The following is a 20,539-nucleotide window of genomic DNA, read 5'->3' as shown; positions in this document are numbered from 1 at the left end:
TCATGATAGGCAGCAAGATGATTGACCTCCGAAGCGATCGCGTATATATCCAGTAGGAGTGATGTTCACTGGAAGAGGGGGAGGTTCGGGAACTCTCTGTGGACTAGCCCTGTTCGGAAGTGATTATCGCGTATATGTCTTAGAATCTGCACAAGTCGCAAGCTAGACATAGTTGGACTTTTTGCCGTATACGGAATAAATTGGAGAGCAGCCGATATGGACCTTCGGGCTTATACATAGTATTCTCATGACTTCCCTCACTTCCTCCTAAGCAAACCAACAATATCATCTTTCTCACAAGCACTTGCGATATCCAACGCGCTTCTTCCCTTCTCATCCTCCTTCAGGGGATCTAAACCTTTGTCCATCATCAAAACAAACAATTTCTTGTCATGTCCCTCAACCGTGTTATAGGTATTTACCCTCCCTGCAATCATATGTAGCGCTCCCTCTCCCGATTTGTTCAGCGCAAGAATGTCAACACCGCTATCTTCCGGGAACAGGATCGTGTAGTGGTCAGTATGGCATGCTGCTGGGTGAGAGTTATACCCGTTATTTGTTGGTGAAGAGAGATATGTGTGCAGAGGCGTGTGTCCAGCTTTGTCGGGAACGTTGATGGAACCTCCTTGCACGATGAATTTTCCCCATAGAGCATGACACTGATTGAAGTAATCGTCACCAAGCTCGATCGTCAGTCGACCTGGGGATCCAGGTTCTCGGGTGTTGAGAAGGCATTGCGAGGCTATGTAGTGGAGAGCAGTGCGGCCCTGTGGATCAGGTTGAAGCAGGTCGGCTCCTTTCACAAGGAGTGCTTCACAAACTCGAGGGCGCAATAGTCGAAGAGCATAGTGGAGTGGTGAGTACCCTTCCTGATCTGTCTGAAAGAGGGTTGGGGCGACCTCTGTTCGATTTATGAACTCAATGAGTGTATCATCCGGCAAACCAGGGTTACTCAGCAGATGGTGGAGAGCTGTCTTGCCAAGGTTGTCAACGAGAGTTGCATCCGCTCCAAGATCCAGCATCCGCACAGGAGGTCCTGTCGGGAGCTTTTCCCAGTGTCTATGAGAGAACCCAGGTAAGGTCTCCCGCCAGTTACAAGCAGCCATAAGGACAGTCTGGCCCTGTTGGTCGCGATGGTTGAAGTCAATATGTGGCGCGCATGGCGGCTTTAGAAGCTCATCAATAACTTCATACTTGGGGTATACAAAGAGAAAATGAATCAGCGTCTCATCATCGTTCAGAGGTACATAAATATTTGCCCCATGCCCCATGAGAGTTCGTAGCAAAGGTATTGTGTTGGCAACTTGTGCATTGAGCTTTTCAGCGAAGGCAGCGCAAAGCATGGGACAAACGCGACGTGACTTGGTCAGGTTGTAATGCACATCCCGACTGTGCTTCGCTTCACTCAGTGTGTCGGGACACGACCCATGGTCAAGGAGTGCTTCCAATACTTCCTGGTTCTGGTCGAAAATTGCTTCGAACAAAGGGCTTTCCTTTCCTATGGTCGCGTCTGCACCTCGACTGAGCAGTTCCTCTGTGACATCTGGTGCATTCGATGCCTTATGTAGGGGCGTCAATTTGGCGTTGTCCAGTGCGTTGATGTCAGCTCCATTGTCAAGGAGTACCTTAACAGCTTCTAGCCTTGCTAGACCTTTCACATCGCGGTTCTCATGGACCAACCCCCCAGCTGCAATATGAAGTGGTGTCTGTCCATCTTTGTTCAAGGCATTGACGTTGGCTCCATGTTCAATCAGATACCTCAAGCCTTCCAACTGCCAGTATTGATTCGCCTCGGCAAGGACATGCAGTGCCGTCCCGCCTGAGGTTACGCCACTGCGTTTGTCGTATCTGTCGCCGATGGGCACCGCAAAATTGGCGTTGACATCAACCTCCAATTTCTCAACGAGTAATCTCAGTGTGAGCGTGTTTGACTCTTCTTGCGAGCAAGCCATGCATAGCGCAGTCATAAGAGATTCCGGGTGCCACCTTTCCTCAAGGATCTCTTTCTCAAGCCTTGCTTTTGCATTCTCGTAGTTGCTGTAGTACTTGATGAGTCCAGGTGCCTGCTCGATAGCAGAAAGGTGATTGATAGTCTGGCAGCTGCTCGGCCTCATAATTTGCTCAAGTAACTCGTAGGTTCCCGTTGCCAATGGTGCAGTTTCGATGCACTGATCCATTAGTTTTGCAGCATCACGGGCGGAGAGGAGGTTGAGGAACGTTTGAGGCTTTTCCATGAGACTCTTGAGCCCATCTTCGTCTTGACGTAAGGCCTCCCAGCAAGATTTCGGACACATGAGAAGCATTTGTAGTTTGATGCCTCTCCGCATCTCTTCCACCTTTGTACTGTCGTTCTCGTTCTCCAATTGGGCTGTAGCCACTTTGAACAGTTCTTCGTCTTCTGAAAAGACTTCCGCAAAGTCAGGGCAGCCTGCAAAGAGAGCCAAATCCAGGGCGGTTCGTTTGCGATCATCTAGCCAACCAAGGTCAACACCATGCTCAACTAGCATTTTAATGATGGTGGCAACTCCTGGCGACGACTTTCTCTGAATATCAACCTTGGGAGTAGAGTATCTGGCCTGATACCAAGGCTCTCTTGGATGATTATTATCAACACGAGGCCGAAGCGGGTCAACGCATGGCCTTCGAAGCCATGGGGACTCGCGTGCTTGAAGGTTCCATATGCTCTGCTCAATTCTGATGTCCGCACAAGCATGCAAGACAGAAGAGCCATCGTTTGCTTTGATGTAGGTCGAGGCCCCGTAGCGTAAAAGCCAGGCAACAATCTCGGGGTCGCCAGAACTACAGGCATAATGAAGTGGTGTTCTGCCAAATTGGTCTTCCTGGTTCACATTTATATTGGAAATTGTTTCCAGAATCTGGGCAATGATGCTGGTTTTGCGAGCTCGGCATGCCAGATGAAGGATGTTCTGTGAGTCAGAAGTCAAATAGTTGAAATCAAGCCCGAGTTTCTTGAGCTCGGCCACTTCAACTTCCGATGTCATGACTGCCAAATGAAGCGGTGACAGCCCATCCTTATCACGGATCTGTAGGTCGACCTCACCGTTCCGGTTCAAGACATCCAAGAAGTGAATGCGGTTGTTATCAAGCAAGGTACTCCCAGTACGTCTGCGGGTTTGGAAGACGTGCAAAGGTGTGGCACCCTGATTGTTGACAGCGTTGACTGGAATCCCAAGACTGAGTAGCCAACCAAGAAGATCGGCAGATTCTCTTGTACCGTCATATCCTTTTGCGACAATATGTAAAACCGTGTCTCCGTTGTCATTGGTGGCAAGAGGGTCAATGCCTTCGTCTACGAGCCTTTCCATTTCCTCTGTACGCCTCGTTCCATAGAGGCAAAGACGATGTAGTGCGTTGTTCCCGTTGGAGTCTGTGACGTTTGTCTGTGCACCATGATTTTTAAGGATGCGCAATCGTTCCTTGCCTCCTCGTACACAATTCAAATAGAGAGTGTTACCATTCGAATCAACCATCTCCGTATCGATCCCTTCGGCAAGTAGAAGTTCGAGATAGTGAGTGAACCTGTCTGTGTCGTGTATCCCTGAAAGGTTGAACCAACAATTTTCCCTCACAGACATGTCGGTTGCCCTTTCGAACAAGGCTTCGAACATGTCCGGCCCTCTGGACATTGCAATGCCGACTGGTGTTCTTCCGTACTTATCCTTGCCACAAGGATCAGCACCTTGGTTGAGGAGATATTTCACAATATCCATCCTTCTGGAGTCAGTATCTGGCTTGTAAGAACCCTTCTCAGATACAGCTCTGTGCAAAGCTGTGTCTCCATCCTCGCTTTTCTGCATCGGGTCACACCCATGTTCCACCAAAAGCTTGATAGCCTCCAAGTCCCTGCTATGTTCAAGAACTTTGTGCAGTATTGTATCCGTATTTGGGGGCTGGCCAAGAACCTTGACATTGGCGCCAGCTCTTACCAAGGCCTTCAGTGCCGGTAAATGATTTCGGCTCTCGTCGGAATATCGTGGATCTTGTGCTGAAATGATCAAGGGGGTTTTTCCACGGCCATCAAACCGCTCAAGGTCAGCCCCAGCTTTCAGCAACATTCTGAGGACCTCGTGGCTATCGGAATCATTCTTATCTTCCCAGGCCTCTACGAGGCGATGTATCGGTGTTGCATCTTGCCGCTTCTGAGGACGTGGGCCATTCATCCGTCGTCTCGGTTGCCATTGGGATACCTTGTTCACATCTGCACCTGCACGAATGAGCCCTTCGACACTCTTGACATCGGGCATAGCACAAGCAAAATACAACGCTGTCGCCCCTTCGTAGGTTGCATCAGGCGAGACAGCCGAGTTGTTCAAGATTGCTTGAACTGCATCTGCTCGACCGAACTGACAGCATTGGCACAGAAGTTGTTCTAGCATCTGTGGCTCGCAGAAGGGTATCATGACAGTAATAACCTCTGTGTGTCCTCCTCTACTGGCATAGTATATAGAGCATTCACCTTTTGTGCTTCTTTCGCCACCTAGGAGACGCCCTGTTCGATTTTCCCTTGTTTTGATCGTGTTTGGTTTGACGCCTGCTTCAAGTAAGACGGCCACAACCTTGGCGAAATTCTTCAAGGTTGCGAGATGGATGGGTTTCAACCCCCTTCCGTCTTCGGCATCAGGATTGGCCCCGTATTGAATGAGGAGCGCGGCGACTTTATCGTGGCCATTTGCCGCTGCCCAATGTAAGGGAACCCGCTCTTGAGCATCAACTGCCGAAACTGACGTGCCCTGCTTGAGGAGCTGAGAAGCGAACTGAGTTAACCCTGCAAAGGCTGCAATGTGAAGACACGTAGGTATCCCATTCAGTGAGCCTTTGTCGCTTGACGTTGATCCCCATTCCAGGACAAGCCATCGCAGAAACGAAATGCTCTTTGAGTTGACAAACTCCATGATGGCCTCGAAGAATTCGTTATCATCCACGTCGTAGTTCGACGCATGGTATGGCCAATTCTCAACCGCATAGCTGAGGAATGGGTGTCGTAGGCGAGCTGATCTGTACTCGAAAGCATCATGTTCGTCGCGAAGACCAAGGTGTTCATGCCTGTAATGCCACGCGTCATGATCGACTTTGTGTCTGGGTGTTTCGAATGTCACCGATGGATCGACGGCTGAGTTGTTTCTGGATTGCTCGCTCTCCATTAGAAGTGCTCCGGACTGGAGATAAAAAAGGCAGTTCATGGCCATATGCTTGTGTGCCTGAAGAGAGTCGATGATTGGGAAGTCAGATGGGCCAACAGTGGAGGCGCTGCGAGTATCTCCACGTAGGAACTCCGTGAAAGAGTGATGGATTACCTGCAATGTCTCCTCCTCAAGGATCTCGATCAGTGGCCCACAGCTAGTTGCGATCAAACTTTTGAAGGCGCTGGGTTGGATGATGTCAGGGCGAACGCACTTCAACAGGCTTGCCAATTCATTCAATCGGAGGGGACGCGATGCATGAGTGACTGCCTCAAGGATCAAGACTTGAACATCTATAGTAACTCCAGGCTCTCCCCGTTGCTTTTCCAGCATGTTCGTGTACGTCTGCCCTAGACCTACCGGAAGCGATGCCTCGAGATCTTCAATGTTGAGAGCTACATCGGACTGCAGGGAATCTTCAACTTGATCCATGGTCAGCTTGGCGTAGAGGAACAGGCCTTGCGATTTCTCGGCAACCATGTTGATGAGATCCTTTTTCGCATCAAGATGATGCTCCACCGTAGGGGCGTTGTCAAATCGATAATTGAGATAAGAATGAATGTCGGCATCGACAAGGCGCTGTTGCAGGCTGATGTGAACGATGGATGAATCTCGTAGCGTTCTCTGCAAGGTCCGAGACGGTCTGCTGGTCATGAGCAACTTCAGTGTTCTGGGCCGATGAGTAGCAAGGCCGTTGAGCCTCTCCAAGATTGGCGTGCTATCGGTTGACATCTCATCGAGCGCATCGCCTACACAGTACAACTTGGGAACACATGATGCACCATCAAGGAAGAGTTGAATGAGCTCATTGTCCGAGGTGTCATCCAACCTGTCCTGGAGTCGCGGTTGAAGAGCAAACTGCAACTTGGAAGAATGGGCCAGCAATTGAGCAAGCCAATCCTGGATCAGGGCACGTGGAGAGAAATTCGCAGCGACAATGTTTCGGAAGAAAAAGAATAGAACGGGACAATTCTCAGTCGTTCGCAGATGCTGAATCAAACTAGCTGCCATTACGGACTTGCCGGCGCCAGGCACGCCTTTGATCCAGAGACTACCATGATCGGGAGAATCATGCCATTTGCGATACTCTTCTGTTTCGCATATCCAAAGCCCAGTCCCTGGAGCCTGGGATAAAAGATGGCGACGATACTCTGAGCTTTCGGCGAGGTAGTCGGTCGGCTGGAGCCATTCTCTCAGCTCAGCAACGGTCTCTAGGCTCAACGTGGCGTCTTGATGATCAACGAAATCGTATTCGTCTACGGTGTTCACAGATCTAGGCATTTTCGACACTGAGATCAATATATCATGTCAATGGCAGAATGACTGTTCGTAAGAGAAAGCGACCATGAATTGAAAGCACGGCGACGCATGTCAGATGGAGTAGGCAGCAATCGCGCCTGACCAGTGCCTGCCACTAATGATTGGCCCAGGTGGCATTGGATGCTTTACCATCCCGCATCGTCCCTAAACCGAGCCAGTCAATGACCTTTATCAACATTGCCATTTATTATGTTCGTGAGCTGGGCGAGAAGCAGTTCGATGGTCGGAAGAAATAGAACGGGGCGTCGAGGAGTCGCGCGACTTTGCATCGGGAATGCCACTACAGTCTTGGCGTGATGGAGGAGTTCAAGAAGGTTCGTATGATCGTTATCCGGGCGAAGGCGATCGAAGCGGTTGCGAGCGTGCTGGGAGCATGGTTAGTGGCGAGAAAGCCATCAAGACTATTCGGAAGCATGGTCACGAATTGATGGATTCCCTCTATCCAACAAGTCATGGCGGCTGGAAGAAAGCCGAGCAACGGTCTCGAGAAACAAGACAGGGAAGCATGGCACGGCTAGGAACGGAAGCAATTGATGCCGATATCTTGGATTTGGAATCTATTCTACTTCGATGGGAGCTTCAAGATAGGCTCTCGGTGTCGCGCCACGTCACGTCGTGTTGCTTCGTGTCAAATTATCAGAGTCTGGGGTACATCGTTGCGACTCGAATGAGTTGGGACGGGCGGTTCGATCCGGTATAGTAGGCGAAAACAAGCTGTCAGTGAGCTAGTTTGAGTCACTCCAATTACCGTCAAGTCAGGAAACGGCAGACGTATGGTTGTAGAGCAACTGTCAAAAGTCTAGGACCCGAAGCGAGGGATGTTCATGACTGCCCACTGAGGCCGGAGAAATTCCGGACCAGTAGTCAGCAAGTCAGGGAGGTTCGCCATGTACGGGAGTCGGTAGTTATGCAATAAGAAGATATCCAAAATTCATGCTGGAACAGCCGGAGGTCCGTCAGAGGCTCACAGATGGAGCTCCAGGAACGACAATAATACTATGACATCGTTCTTGTTTCCAGCAGCTGTTAATGTAGCAACAAGAAGTAACATGATGGCAGAGGATGAAGGTACGTCCGAATAACTTTGTTTCAAGTGCTTCGCATTAAACTGGCTCGAAACAAAACGCTACTTCACCGTGAATGTTTCAGTTCGAGCTTAGGATAGGTTCAACCAATTCAATTCCCAGCATAAGGGCTATTATGTTATAAGCGACAGATTTGAGCAACTTAGCTTGATTGTTAACTGGCCTTAAAGATAGAGATTTAAAGTGGCCATCGGGACTTAGGGTAGGTCGCCAGGGTACGCAGGCTAAAGCGGACAGCGTTCCAGCTTCTCGACCTGAAAGAAGGGCATAATGACTACCTAATGTAGATATATGAAACCGAGAACTCTTACGAATAACAGACAATGAAGTTTCGTAAGATTTTATTTTATTTCATTTTCACCTAGCCACTGGACAATATCAACTACTTTGTTTGCATATTGCTAGATACCTATCCAGGAGCAAGTTGCAATTACCCACTGGATCCTGCAGTCCACGCCCAATGTCTACGAGCAGTGTGTTATTTGTTTGTCATTGTTCTTCGCGTTTTCCATTTATGCTCGGCCTGTCATGCGTCATTTATGGTACAAGTTACCTGGGTGTGGACGGGATCCGCTGGTGACTTACGGCAAATAGAGGTGCGTGCTCGCAAAACCAGGCTCTGTTTTATACATATATGCCAGTTTGGAGGGCAAATGGCGGAACAGCTCATTTCTCTGCATTTCTCTGCTCCGATGCAAGCTCCCTGTCAGCCTCGTTTTGCTGAGGCGATTTACCTAGAAAACGGGTTGTCGGCCCAGGCTGCTGTTTTCTCTCCTTTTTGGCGTCTGTCGGTGCCGCAGGAGGCAAAAATGGCACGTTGGGGAGTATAGAAAGAAGGATGTCCAAGAAACCCATATTTTGACCAGGCTCTGACAAAGCCTCGGCTATTCTGGTTGATCCTTGATGTTTATTCCGTTATCGCGATGCTGAGAAAACTCGGTCTCTGTGGTAGGAAGTGGTAAGTTTTTCTTCCGGAAGGCAGGTAAGCCAAGATGAAGGTAGTTAGGTAGGCGGCAACAAATATGCAACAATTCACGTGGGCGACAACAAAGATCAGCTGATGCTGTTGGTCCCAGTCACAAGACGTTAGCTAGGTATGTGATGATGTTCAAATTATGGAAGGAAGTTAGCAGTATTCGCAATCCCTGGACAGGCGGGGATTGAATGGAATAGCTGCACCGCCCTTCTCGCTAAGGTATTGAAGCGTTTCGGTAACAATGTGGTGATGAGAAGAGTAGGCTGGAAGTAACCATGGAGACCCTTGATATTAATTCCGCATGCTCACATCTTCACATGCGAGAAAGCGGCAGAGTTGGGCTATACCATAATCAGCAAGGCACTCTGTCCCCTTTGGTCCGCTTTTATTGAGTTCAAGCATAACTGGCTAGCGTGAGATTGTTTGTCGTGCACAGGGGTAGCAAATGTCAAAGCGCCTGATTTTGCACAATCAGTACATTATCGGTTGCCATAAATAGAGGGACAGTACATTGATCCTCCTATAATTGGTTTCCATCCAAGAGTCCTATCCGATTAAGTCCTATTTGATCAAGTTACTGTTCAAAGCTAGATATTCAAGTTATGATTTGCTCTTTGCCTACTCTATATCTGGGTTTACGTCGCTGTTTGCTAACAGAGAATACTATTCAACTTGGTTTCTGGTGGTTAATCTCACCTCAACGGTGAGGCTTTTGTTGGTCCAGTACGCTATGATGCTTTCCGTCCCCACCTGCAGGCGCCGAGCATCACTTACGGCCTCAATGGAAGCAGACAAGTCTGGTCGAGAACCATTCTCACGCTTCAAAGGTCCTGCGACCCGCGAAAGTGTCCACTGGCAACCAACACAACGTTGCCATAGAGTCAGAATCTGGCAATCCGTATAACGCCTAAAATTAGGCGGATATGCGTGAATCGGATCATGACCCTGAGAAGCTCCGTTCATACCACTTGGTTCTCGAAAGTCTTATCATGAAAAACACGAAAGAATAGTCTTACGTATTCATATCACGATGCTTGCAGTCAGTGCCCAGTCATGCATATGTCTGTCTGGTTAGTCACTTGCCGACGTATGACCCTTTATTAGTCCGTCATATTCTTTAAAAAGGAAGTCTGCTTTCGAACAGTCAATCTCTCTTGCACTGGCTTTTACTATACTGGGACAATGAAGCCTTACTACGCTCTCTGCGCCGTGGCACCTCTGCTTTGCAATGTATGCAGCGCTCCGAATATCCCGACCAGAACAAATCGTTAACATGTGGAGTAGGCAACTGAGCTTGAGGCTCCTATTGAAGGATACGGCGTGGTCGTGCCAGAGTGGGAGGTTGAGATAACACCTGGAGGCCCGACCACCGTCTTGAATGGGACGATTGAGGAAGTTCACGAGGAGCTTCTCCAGTTGAACCCTGACTGGGACGAAGAGTACACTGGAAACAGCACTGAAAGCGAGCTCACAGAGCGAGATCCCAGCTTCCAGCTCTTTGCTAGAACTGACTTCAGCGACTCTGAGTACCATTGCGGCGGTCGATGGCCAAAGTGTCGCACGACCATTGTTAACCAAGGCATTTCTTATCTGCGCCGCACCAAAGGCAAGCCGAAAAATGGCCCCGGACCTGGAAATTGCGGTCGAGTGAGCTGTTCTTTTAACTCGGCTATTTGGTGGTGCAATGACGTGAGTTTCTATCCTTGAGCTTCCTTGGTACACCCACTTGGTAACTAACGAGAAAACTCTCTAGAACGCCAAATCAAAAACTCTGAACAGTTTCTCAAGCATTGCAGACGGTGCTGCTTTCATTGTGAAGAAGTGCTATGTTCCCGACAGAGGGCCACCTGTTCCAGGAAAGTGGAACATGCTTTCTGGTCAAGCATTCCATAGCACTAAGTGGAATGTGATCGTAAGAAAGGATAGCTGTTAGGAATCTCGCCTTCGCAAGGCGATGGTGAGTCTGGTCATATTATACGACTGTGTTCCGTATCGTATCAGGAGCTGTCATGTCTTGGACAGAAAGCAGCAGTTTGAAATACAGATAGACAAGCCGTAAAGCCATAGATATATTGCCTCGATTTTAAAAACATGGATCTTGCAGTCTTGAATTCATGCTGAAGTGATTCAAAATCAGCCATCATCCACACTCTATTGTTGTCAAACACATCAGCCTCAGTAATTCATAATTACAAATAATTATATGCTCGATTCGAACGTTGAAAGAATCTAAGATTGCTCACTGTCAGAAGAATCAATAGCACCTGTCTCGTCCGCACGGACTAGGTGAGGGAGTGTGTATCTCTGCCAAGAACCCTGACTGCCAACACATATCGGCAGTTTCCAGTTTGGGACTTCTAATTTCACTGAAGCGAGGTCTAGATTATCGTGAATACGGGACCAGAGCTCCGCCGAAAACCAACTGCATGAGAAAACCACAGGGGTGAGAGTGAAATGTGAGATCCAACAAGAACCAATAGCATGCACCAAACTGCACAGACTGATTATGGTGTGTTGCGGCTGAACTAGAGTAGAGGCCCGTAATATTTGAGCTTGAAAGCTCAAGATATCCGCCCCAAACTTTGTATTCATCCAGCGAATCTTGATCATAAGCAACCCGGTATTTACTCTAACTAGCTTCGCTGCCTTTTCTTTCACCATGCAGCATCGTAACTATCTTCTTCTTTCGGTCGCCTTCCTAGGTTCCGTATGTCTATCCTTATGCCTCACGTTCTTGAACTCTACTAATCACAAATTCTGTAGGTACTCGCGATAGATGCGCCAATCGAAGGGTACGGAGTTGTCATCCCTGAGTGGGAGGTCGAAGTGACCTCGGGGTCGACGACAGTACTAGGAGGAACGATAGAAGAGATCCATGAAGAGCTCCTTCAGTTGAACCCTAATTGGGATGAAGAGTACATGCCCAACTCTACACAGGCTGCTGCCGATACTGAAAAGAGAGATCTCGACAAGCATCTCTTTGGCCGGACTAACTTCAACGGGGCGAAATATACATGCCGCGGCCGCTGGCCGGAGTGCCACCCAGCTCCTATTGTACGAGGTATAGAGTACCTGAGATACGTCCAAGGAAAGCCGAAGAATGGGCCTGGTCCTGGAAACTGTGGCCGAGTAAGCTGTTCCAACAACGCCGGGATCTGGTGGTGTAACGATGTAAGTCATACCCTTCCAGAGCTTGCTGCTAGATCAAGCTGATGGGTCACCAAAATGAAAGAACGCCAGCTCCAAAACTTTGAATGGATTTGGAAGCATTGCAGATGGCGCTGAGTATATCAACGATAAGTGCACACGATGGGGCTGGCAAAACGGTGGTTACAGAAGCTTCGTATCTGGACAGGTGTTCCACAAGACTAACTGGAACGTCATTGTGCGAAAAGACAAGTGTTGAACGGGTAGATAGTTACTCCATGCTAAGAGAAGCATCGACAAGGAAAGTGACTACCTGCAATCCACCAGCACATTTGTGAATATGGCGTTGATATGGATGTTACCGGCAACTTCGATATAGAGTGGGTGGAGATAGCTCCATATTGTGAAATTAAATGCTCCAAAGATGAGCGCCTTTTCTGTTCCCGTGCACAAGATGCGTGACAGAACATGAAGCCACAAAGCAGCGCTGGATTGCCGCATTGGCTCTATGTTATCCTTTCACAGTAACCCTTAATATGGTGACTGGCTTGAGGAACCTACTTATTGTTACTGCTTTATTGATTGCCTTCTTGACTAAAGATTTGAAGAGGTAATCTGTCACCTCAGGCTACGGAGAAGATAGCGTTCTTTTCTGGAGTTCTTACCAAAGTCATCACTTGAGATCGCATGAAGATGCTATTAGCTACGGGCATAGTCTGGAAGAATGACTGAGAAAATAACTATGTAGGAGACCTGCCACGACCAGGTTGTCATAATGATTCATTCAACTCTTATTTTGCATGGCGTTGTGCAAAGTCACCGCGTCAGTTAAGAGGTACAACTATTCTCTGCCAAATAACATCTACAAAGATGTCTTTCCTAACTTGGCTTACTCAATCTTATGTACTGTTAATTGGCTCACAGGCCGAGCCTACACTAAACCATAATAGGCTACGGCGGCAATGAATCATTTACTGTCAATCAACGGGCTTCCGGGCCCGCGGAGATTGGAGGTATAAGAATGAAATGGCAGACAAGTCCTTATAAAGTCAAAAGATCTCTTCAAAAGGAGATACCATAGAACATGCAACGCTCCGGCCAATAGGTCTTTCAAAATCTTCTCATTTCATCCCAATCCCATAAGCCCTTCACCATTACACCAGGATCACCCTCTACCAGTCACAATGGGTTACATGAAAACTACCTACGATTATGTCGACCTCAACACGCCTTTCACGCCCCTACCTAGATACGGCCATTTTTCCAGAAAGACTCCCGAGTATGAGCAAGCAGAGCCTTCCATCCGAAAGATGTATGAAGTCCTCTATTCCCTCCCCGACTTTCCCAGTGTCCGCGCAGTCGCTGGTGACGCAGATGCGGTGATGCCTCCTGGGGGACCTGATCGCTACAAAAGTGTTGTCCAAGAGCTGATCGACATTCCTACTCGCGATGGAACCATGATTGAGCTCAAGGTTTATAAGTCGCCTAATGTTAAGGAGAGCGCTGTTTTGATGTATCGAATGCATGGTGGTGGTAAGTGTATGGACCAAGGCAATCGATGGGCTTTGCTGACACTTGTAAGGCTGGTGCCTTGGCCGTCATGAAGTCGATGGCGTTGATAATGTATATGCTGCCACCAACACCAGCATTATCGTCGTGAGTGTCGATTATAGGACGTGAGTACCACGTCTCCAAAAGATATACGCAAGGGTTGCTAACGGATCCAGAGCCCCGGAGCATCCCTTCCCAACACCAATCAATGATTGTTACGACGGGCTCATCTGGGTGAGTTGGTAGCACGGAACTCAATGAACGTAGTCAGTTGACCATTTCCAGTGCAAGAAGAACGCAGACAGGTTAGGAGTTGACCCGGAGAAAGTCATAATTAGTGGAGGCTCTGCTGGCGGCCAGCTTGTGAGACCTCCTTTCATTTTACCTATGGAAAACAATCTTATAACCATACAGGCAGCTTCGCTCGCTCTAGACTGCGTCAGAGACGGTGTGACCGGACTTGTCGCCCAAGTGTTGCATCTTCCATCAACGTGTCATCCCAAGTTCTTCCCCAGGGATAAATATGAATACGGCAGCTATATCCAAAACTACGACGACGCTGTCCTAAGCACAATAAACATGGAGATTGTCTTAGATGCTCATGCCCCTGATGCGAAACCAGACTACAGACACTCTCCTCTCCTTTCAGAATCATCCAAGGGACTCCCGCCAACACGTGAGCGCTTCTATAAGTTTACATGCTTAAACTAACAGACTCCAGTTATTCAATGCGGTGGAACGGACGTACTTAGAGATGATTCATTCGCTTACGCTGATGCTCTCAAGAAAGACGGCGTTGACGTGGAAATTCACTGTTATGCTGGACTTCCACATTGGTTCCCTGTTGTACTTCCTCAAACATCTCAAAGCGTTCAGTTTTATGAGAGATACAACGACTTCTTAGCCAGGCATGCAGGAAAGTGAGAGTGCTTTAGGCGGGAGACAATTAGCATTACTGAGGTCCGGGGAGGTCTCGAGGTTCATTGCCCTATGAAGCTAAAGCGACATAGAAATAGATGGATATGCATATGATGTTGGAATAGGAATGTATATATTCTCCAGCAGCACCAATGCTTGAGACAAAGCCAGTCACTCAGATAAACACTGGCCCTTCCACCCAATTATCAAGAAAGCTCATATCCAAGCCCTCTAATGTCCAGGAATCTGCCACTGGGATATCTTGTAAAGAAGGCGGCCTATCTGGTTCGGTTCCAACACCTCCTTCATCTCTTGATGAAGAAGGTATAAGATTAGCCAAAGTGCCATCTTCCAGGGCGTTCCCCGGCCCCGGCCGATCCAGTGCTATATTGCCCCAAGGGACTTCCATTGTGATAGGTGGCTTTTCCGTTCCATAAGGATCGCGCCTCAGAATCTTGATCACGGGCAGATTGGGCAGATGAATGTCAAGAGCTGTTCCATCGTCACTGGCTTTGACATGATGCCCCAAATTCCCATCCCTCACCGACTCTTCGGCAAAAGAAACACTATAACGTACGCCAGCTGTAACGTTGTCCTCAATTGCCAGAAGATAGTGTAGTAGGGTCATTAATCTCCGAGAAATATCGTCACTCGTTTTACGCACTCCGTCTTGTGCTATTTTGAGTACTTGTTCAATAAGCCCACGATCACTCAACCGCTGTTGAGTCAGAAAGTGAAAGCCTTGCTCCTCGATCCGCTTGTGACGTTCATCGCAAAGAATGTGAGCAATGGTTAAGGCTGTACACGACATGAAGGCAATTAAATCTGTTCCGCGGCAGTGATATCGTGACTGAGGAATTGAGCGGATGGAGACGAAACGCGAGAGGATTTCTCGACTTGCTGTTACAGCCGTCAACTTGTTGTACTTCCACTCTTCTCCCCCATCGACTTTCAATAGATAGGGCATATGGAGCTGTAAGAGAAGGTGGTACTGCATGAAATGATCATTGAAGCGAAGAGTCTCGCGGATTTTATCGGGGAGGTCATAGTGGGAGGACAAATTGGGCATGATCCACCACTGGGCTGGCATAGATGTACATGCATCTCGCAGCAGCTTATCAACTTCTCTCGTCAGCGATTGATCAAAAACACCTGATGATCTTCTACTCAAAAGACGGGCGCACGCAATTGAGCAGAGATGTTGCATCTTCCGATTTGCAGAGTAGGAGTCAGGTGCATCGAGGTTGCCAACTGTTTCGTCAGGCGCACTCTGGGGCAGACCTAGCATCAAACAAAGATATCGATCGAGGTTGATCACACGGAACCATAGATCGTCTGGTTCAACGGTGGCTCCTCTTACCGAAGATGGAATAATGCCTTCGTTGAGGCCCAAAACCTGGGCTATCATGACAGCACGGCGTGCCGCAAGCCACGATCGGCGAAGATTGCCTGCGTAGTTCTCATAAAGAGCCTCGAGCATGATGCATTCTATGCCTTCGAGTGACGACACTAAATCATCGTTGCAGGTGACAAGATCATGCGCGACTTTGACAATCCGTGCCATTATGTTCTCGTAACTTGTGCTTAGATTTTCAAGGTACTTTTCAGACGAGATGAGAGTACCTTGGAGAAAGGTGGAGAGTACGAGCATTTTCCTAGCGACGAGAACAGGATGAGCTCCTCGTGGTGGCAAGCGAAGCAAGCTCGACGGAGATGGGAGCCTTGAGCCGCGTTCCTTTGGCGGTGCGCATGTCATCGCTCTGATGATCTGCGAGGACTCCACCGGGACGCTCATAATTATTTTCATGTCTTCTGCGCTTGGCCAAGCAGATATTAGGGCTTGGTACACAGCATCGTGGGGTCCTGGATCATCGGGAATGTGAGATGGTGGTGATCTCTCGTGCTGTGGTGTAAGCTCTATGGGGTGTATCTACCATTTGTGAGTGTCATATTGTATTTAATGCCTTGATACTTGACTAACCGAGAGGGAAGCATCATCTGTTGAAGCGGCATTGGTGTTAACGGCCGCGGGTGACTTCGAAACTCTATGACCATCCTCGCTTTGTCTTCTCGATACCGACATCGAGGGCGAAACCAAGCCATTTCGGGATTGCTTGTCGGATTGTGCATTCTTGAGAAGATGCTGTACCAAGGCTTCAACTTCCCCAAGCCGATCCACGATGTGTTTATTGCTTCCAACTTCGGGCGGCCTCTCAGATTCCTGGCTCACACAGTCTGTACCACGCCTCTTGCATGAGTCACAAATACCGAGATCATCAGAGAAGACGCATTTCGCTTTCCGTCGCTTACACGCCCAGCAAGAGGCCGTTCCCTTGCGTAGCTTCCGGCGTTTGGCTGGCGCGGAACTCTCCGCCGAAGCGGAGTTAGGCAATGGGTACTGCTCGTCCAATGATATGTGTTCTCCCATGATTGAATTGTAGGATAGAATGAGGAGAATGGTAAAGTATGACAGTGTACGGAGTGAGAGACAAAAGCTGACCTTCGAAGGATTCTGTTGGGTATTCGTCCGCCGATTTCTCGGAGCTTTTGAGGTGGATTTGTCATGTGTTGAAATGGTAAGACGGATATAAGTACCGGGAATAAAGCTCATGGCGTTCACGATGTCGGCGGACGAACGCAGTGACCCTATGAAATGGCGGAAGTTCGGGGTGTAAGAGAGTATATAAGAGACAAAGATGTTTCTTAAGTGATGGCTCAAAGTCTGAGTATAATCCAGTGTCGGTAAAGCATACAAGTTGGGTTCAATATGGTCAAAATCGCAATTGCAGGAGGAGCCGGCAGTAAGTCTTATTTATCCTCTATTTGCGATAGAGGTCGTTGACCGAGCTCTAGATGTCGGCCAAGAGGTCATGGATGCCCTCGTCGCTAGAAACAAGCATGAGATAATTATTCTGTCTCGAAAGGTATGCAACGGTTCTCGACTAGCACTTCTGAACTAACATCTCAGGATGCGCCAGAAACAGAAATCGCCCCTGGGGTGAAGTGGTTCAAAACTCGATACGAAAATGTCGAAGAACTTACCAATATCCTAGAGGGCGTTCATACAGTTCTATCTTTTATGTCTGTCGCCCCTGGTGATACAGCTGCTGGGCCACAGCAGAAGTTGATCGATGCGGCAGTCCGAGCGGGCGTGAAGCGCTTTGCACCAAGTGAATGGGCTTCGTAGGTCAAAAGACTTCATGACATAGTTTGTAGCTAATAGCGAACAGGTCTCACCTGGATTACTTTCCCTGGTACGACTTCAAGAGGTCTGCACGTGAGTACCTTGCAGAACTCAACAAGGACAAAAAGGTACTGCACTTCATCTAGCAATACACGAGACCCACTAATGCTTAGCTTTAGGTGATTGAATACACGCTATTTCAGTTTGGACTCTTCACGAACTACATGACCTACCCATATAAGTCATCCAAGCACGTCGACCTTTTCGAAACGCCAGTCAACTTTCATGGCCGCCGAGCTCTTCTCATCGACGATGGTGAAGCGGTAATAACGCTTACATCTGCCCAAGAAGCAGCAAAAGTGACTGCTCTAGCTGTAGAATACGAAGGAGAGTGGCCGGTTGTCAGTGGTGTTAAGGGCACAGACATTACGATGAATGAACTTGTTGCTCTTGGCGAGAAGATTCGAGGTACGGGCAGCCCAAAAGAGAGTGTACCCCGGACAGGATTCTAATCACTTACATAGGTCAAAAGTTCAAAGTCGAGTATTTGAAGAGCAAGGACCTCGAAGCTGGTATCGTCAAAGCTTCATGGCTTCCCCTTCCCGAACACCCATCGATTCCAGTTGAGATGCGAGAGAAGATTGCTGCGGATACGATCAAGTGCCTCCTTCTCGGAATCAAGCATGGTGCTTTGAAGGTCTCCGACGAGTGGAATAAACTTTTGCCCGAGTATAAGTTTACCCAGCCTGAGGAATTTCTGACCAAGGCATGGGCTGCCATTGACGGGGGAGCAAAGAGTGTCTTCACCGAGGATTAAAGCCCCTAGGAACATCAGAGTAGAGATATGTGTATAATGTTAGAGAATCAAAATGTATGTACACGTCGGCAATGCCGGAGTGGTATCTTCCATAATCTGACTCGGAATGAGGAGACTGAGTGCAAGGTCATGCGGTATCCTGCGAAACTACTCCACCCATCTCCAGCGAAATATAAGATTCAATACCATAACAACTTGTAGGTCAGCATCGAAGCAACCATGAGGCAAGCAAAATGTGATGAAACATTATGCGAACACCATCAGAATGCACCAGCACCACCTCCTCCCCCCATAGCACCGCCAGCAATCGCTCCAGCCATGCTCCCATGATGAAGTGAACTCGCTCCACCAGCGTGGTTACGCAGCAGGAAGGACTTCTTCTGTTTCTTGTTTCTGGCACGGGCTTCTTTGCTGGCCGCGTTCATTTCGTTGATTTTGTTCGTGCGTGCTTGGTCTCTTTGCCGAGAATACGCACTGCTGCCAGAAACCGGGTACTTGCTGTCATAGTTCTTGTAGTGGCGTGGAGGTGGATCAACAGGATCTTGGAGCTTGGTAGAGAATGACAAACACATCGTTGTAGGTTCGGGAGAAACGCAGGAATATTTTTTGAACTCAATGATAGAGGGCGTAGCTTTAGTGAGGCGATATCGATGAGAGTGATTCGTGAGGTTTTGGGTCATTCATAGTCTGCAATGGATCTTTGCGGCAAGGTATTCAATGGAGTGGATACTCTTTCCTTTATATAAATCCTCTGATAACTGACAAAAGCAAACTATCAACGTTAGTAATGACGTGAGTGTGCGCGCTAATCCCTGCTTCAAGCCAAGGCTCAGCTTTAGGCATCATAATTGCTGAAACCGTCCAGGCTTCTGGGCCGATTCTTGGAGACGAGTGATTGGTAGTTGGTCAATTGAGAGGCTATGCAGCCGTAAGTGGTGTTAAGCCATGCGGCAGCAAACACAATTATCGGTCATTGCGTTTCTGGTTTAAGTTTACCTCTGATGCTGTTAGCCTACATGCAGTTTTGAAGATCTTGGCCAGAATGTGAGGTCGTGGAGTAATGATCAACCGGCCCCCAACAAATGCACCGATGTGAACCAATAGCTAATCAGAAAGCCTACTCTTGCCTCTAAAATACCTTTACGGAATTGAGCAATTACCTTCGGACACAGATTCAACCATGTACGGAGTAGATTAAGCGCAAGTGGCTAAGAATAAGTTCATAGCTCCACTCACCCCCAGACTCAACCAGGTTCTTCCAGCCAAGTTGTAACAAAAAATCGAGCTAATATATTTGGCTGCAAGGGGAATGGTAGACTTTGAGAGCTTGTTTCTCGAAGGCATTTGCGCGTTGTATTGGCAAAATCTGCTCGGAGGTCAAAGGTCTCAACTGCGTTCAACGAGCCCAGCTTAAACCCTCATTCACAGGTACGAATGGATATCCTCATGAATCATCAACATCCTCCACCTCCTCCACCACTATCTCCTCCGCCCCCACTATCACAGCCATAGCTGTCGCATCCTGCACCGGCATCCCCGCCTCCGCCTTCGCCCCCAACACTATGACCACCCTGGTCCCAGTCTCCAACGAAGTGATGACCAGCGCCTAGAAGTCGGATGTACGCAGCTCCCTGGTTGGCGTTATTAGCAGTATTGTAATTGTTTGCGTAGTAATCATCCTTCTCATCTCGTTTTCGTCTGAAGAACGGAAGACACATTGTTGCAGAGGACGATGAAAGGCTTCGCTCGTATATTATTTGTGAAAAGGATATGTGAATTGAGTCGGTATAGAGTCCAGCTTCATTAGTCTGATAAGCCTGTTGACCTGGAGGATGACGTTGTCACTTGTGTTTCAGAAGCAGCGTAGGAATTTTAGTAAAAGTCTGGAGCTCTGAGCATTCGTACTTCAGGCCAATCTTATATACCAACTTCACCGTTTTGCCAAGAGTGTTTGGTAGGCGTAGAAGCCCATAAAATTCGAATTGAGCACGCAGTCGTCAGCTTATTCCACGAACAACAAGGCTCAGCAGCCAAGCCGTAATCTCAGCTACTTGCCAAGCGAAGGAAAGAAAACTCATGACCTTAATCCTGAATGACAAAAAGACTTAGGTAAGGTTACACAAATTTAAGATATCCTTTATTCAGCTTATTTTAGTACCTTACATTAGACTCCCGTATTGTCTCCCTCCCTGAGGTTTACGTAGGACATTTCTCACGTAACGATGCACATTATGCATATTGGATGTTTGGGCAGAACTTGCAATGCATAGCCACTAGATGGCATGAGTTACAACTGAAAGATGGGGCATCTCAACTAAGGTATACAGTCAAGTTGCGAAG

At 48.2% G+C, this 20,539-nt stretch overlaps 8 protein-coding genes across 8 annotated transcripts; 4 read left to right on the top strand and 4 right to left on the bottom strand.

Moving 5' to 3' along the window:
• Positions 1 to 257: 257 nt before the first annotated feature.
• On the bottom strand, positions 258 to 6,482 carry FTJAE_12172 (ankyrin-3; the record flags this gene model as incomplete). Its single annotated transcript, XM_037345193.1, has 1 exon — positions 258 to 6,482. One exon carries the CDS (start codon positions 6,480 to 6,482, stop codon positions 258 to 260), a length of 6,225 nt encoding a protein of 2,074 aa, XP_037200820.1.
• Positions 6,483 to 9,612: 3,130 nt separating this feature from the next.
• Positions 9,613 to 10,515, top strand: FTJAE_12171 (uncharacterized protein; the record flags this gene model as incomplete). The annotated part of the gene is made up of 4 exons (XM_037345192.1): positions 9,613 to 9,621; positions 9,687 to 9,812; positions 9,867 to 10,271; positions 10,336 to 10,515. 4 exons carry the CDS (start codon positions 9,613 to 9,615, stop codon positions 10,513 to 10,515), a joined length of 720 nt encoding a protein of 239 aa, XP_037200819.1.
• A 726-nt stretch (positions 10,516 to 11,241) lies between these two features.
• On the top strand, positions 11,242 to 11,988 carry FTJAE_12170 (uncharacterized protein; the record flags this gene model as incomplete). The annotated part of the gene is made up of 3 exons (XM_037345191.1): positions 11,242 to 11,289; positions 11,346 to 11,753; positions 11,815 to 11,988. The coding sequence occupies 3 exons, from the start codon at positions 11,242 to 11,244 to the stop codon at positions 11,986 to 11,988; spliced, it is 630 nt and encodes a 209-aa protein (XP_037200818.1).
• A 925-nt stretch (positions 11,989 to 12,913) lies between these two features.
• On the top strand, positions 12,914 to 14,204 carry FTJAE_12169 (AB hydrolase superfamily; the record flags this gene model as incomplete). The annotated part of the gene is made up of 6 exons (XM_037345189.1): positions 12,914 to 13,262; positions 13,312 to 13,405; positions 13,457 to 13,514; positions 13,566 to 13,643; positions 13,695 to 13,956; positions 14,002 to 14,204. 6 exons carry the CDS (start codon positions 12,914 to 12,916, stop codon positions 14,202 to 14,204), a joined length of 1,044 nt encoding a protein of 347 aa, XP_037200817.1.
• Positions 14,205 to 14,373: 169 nt separating this feature from the next.
• On the bottom strand, positions 14,374 to 16,626 carry FTJAE_12168 (transcription factor; the record flags this gene model as incomplete). The annotated part of the gene is made up of 2 exons (XM_037345188.1): positions 14,374 to 16,128; positions 16,180 to 16,626. 2 exons carry the CDS (start codon positions 16,624 to 16,626, stop codon positions 14,374 to 14,376), a joined length of 2,202 nt encoding a protein of 733 aa, XP_037200816.1.
• Positions 16,627 to 16,965: 339 nt separating this feature from the next.
• Positions 16,966 to 18,199, top strand: FTJAE_12167 (2'-hydroxyisoflavone reductase; the record flags this gene model as incomplete). Its single annotated transcript, XM_037345187.1, has 6 exons — positions 16,966 to 16,999; positions 17,052 to 17,122; positions 17,167 to 17,381; positions 17,429 to 17,510; positions 17,562 to 17,850; positions 17,907 to 18,199. 6 exons carry the CDS (start codon positions 16,966 to 16,968, stop codon positions 18,197 to 18,199), a joined length of 984 nt encoding a protein of 327 aa, XP_037200815.1.
• Positions 18,200 to 18,459: 260 nt separating this feature from the next.
• On the bottom strand, positions 18,460 to 18,771 carry FTJAE_12166 (uncharacterized protein; the record flags this gene model as incomplete). Its single annotated transcript, XM_037345186.1, has 1 exon — positions 18,460 to 18,771. The coding sequence occupies one exon, from the start codon at positions 18,769 to 18,771 to the stop codon at positions 18,460 to 18,462; it is 312 nt and encodes a 103-aa protein (XP_037200814.1).
• An 882-nt stretch (positions 18,772 to 19,653) lies between these two features.
• Positions 19,654 to 19,917, bottom strand: FTJAE_12165 (uncharacterized protein; the record flags this gene model as incomplete). The annotated part of the gene is made up of 1 exon (XM_037345185.1): positions 19,654 to 19,917. The coding sequence occupies one exon, from the start codon at positions 19,915 to 19,917 to the stop codon at positions 19,654 to 19,656; it is 264 nt and encodes an 87-aa protein (XP_037200813.1).
• Between the last annotated feature and the right edge of the window lie 622 nt (positions 19,918 to 20,539).

This window comes from Fusarium tjaetaba (assembly GCF_013396195.1).
Source record: "Fusarium tjaetaba strain NRRL 66243 chromosome Unknown NRRL66243_c0000321, whole genome shotgun sequence".
NCBI lineage: Eukaryota > Fungi > Ascomycota > Sordariomycetes > Hypocreales > Nectriaceae > Fusarium > Fusarium tjaetaba.
Note: the sequence above shows the minus strand (reverse complement) of the source record. Positions and strands in the feature narration are given on the sequence as shown.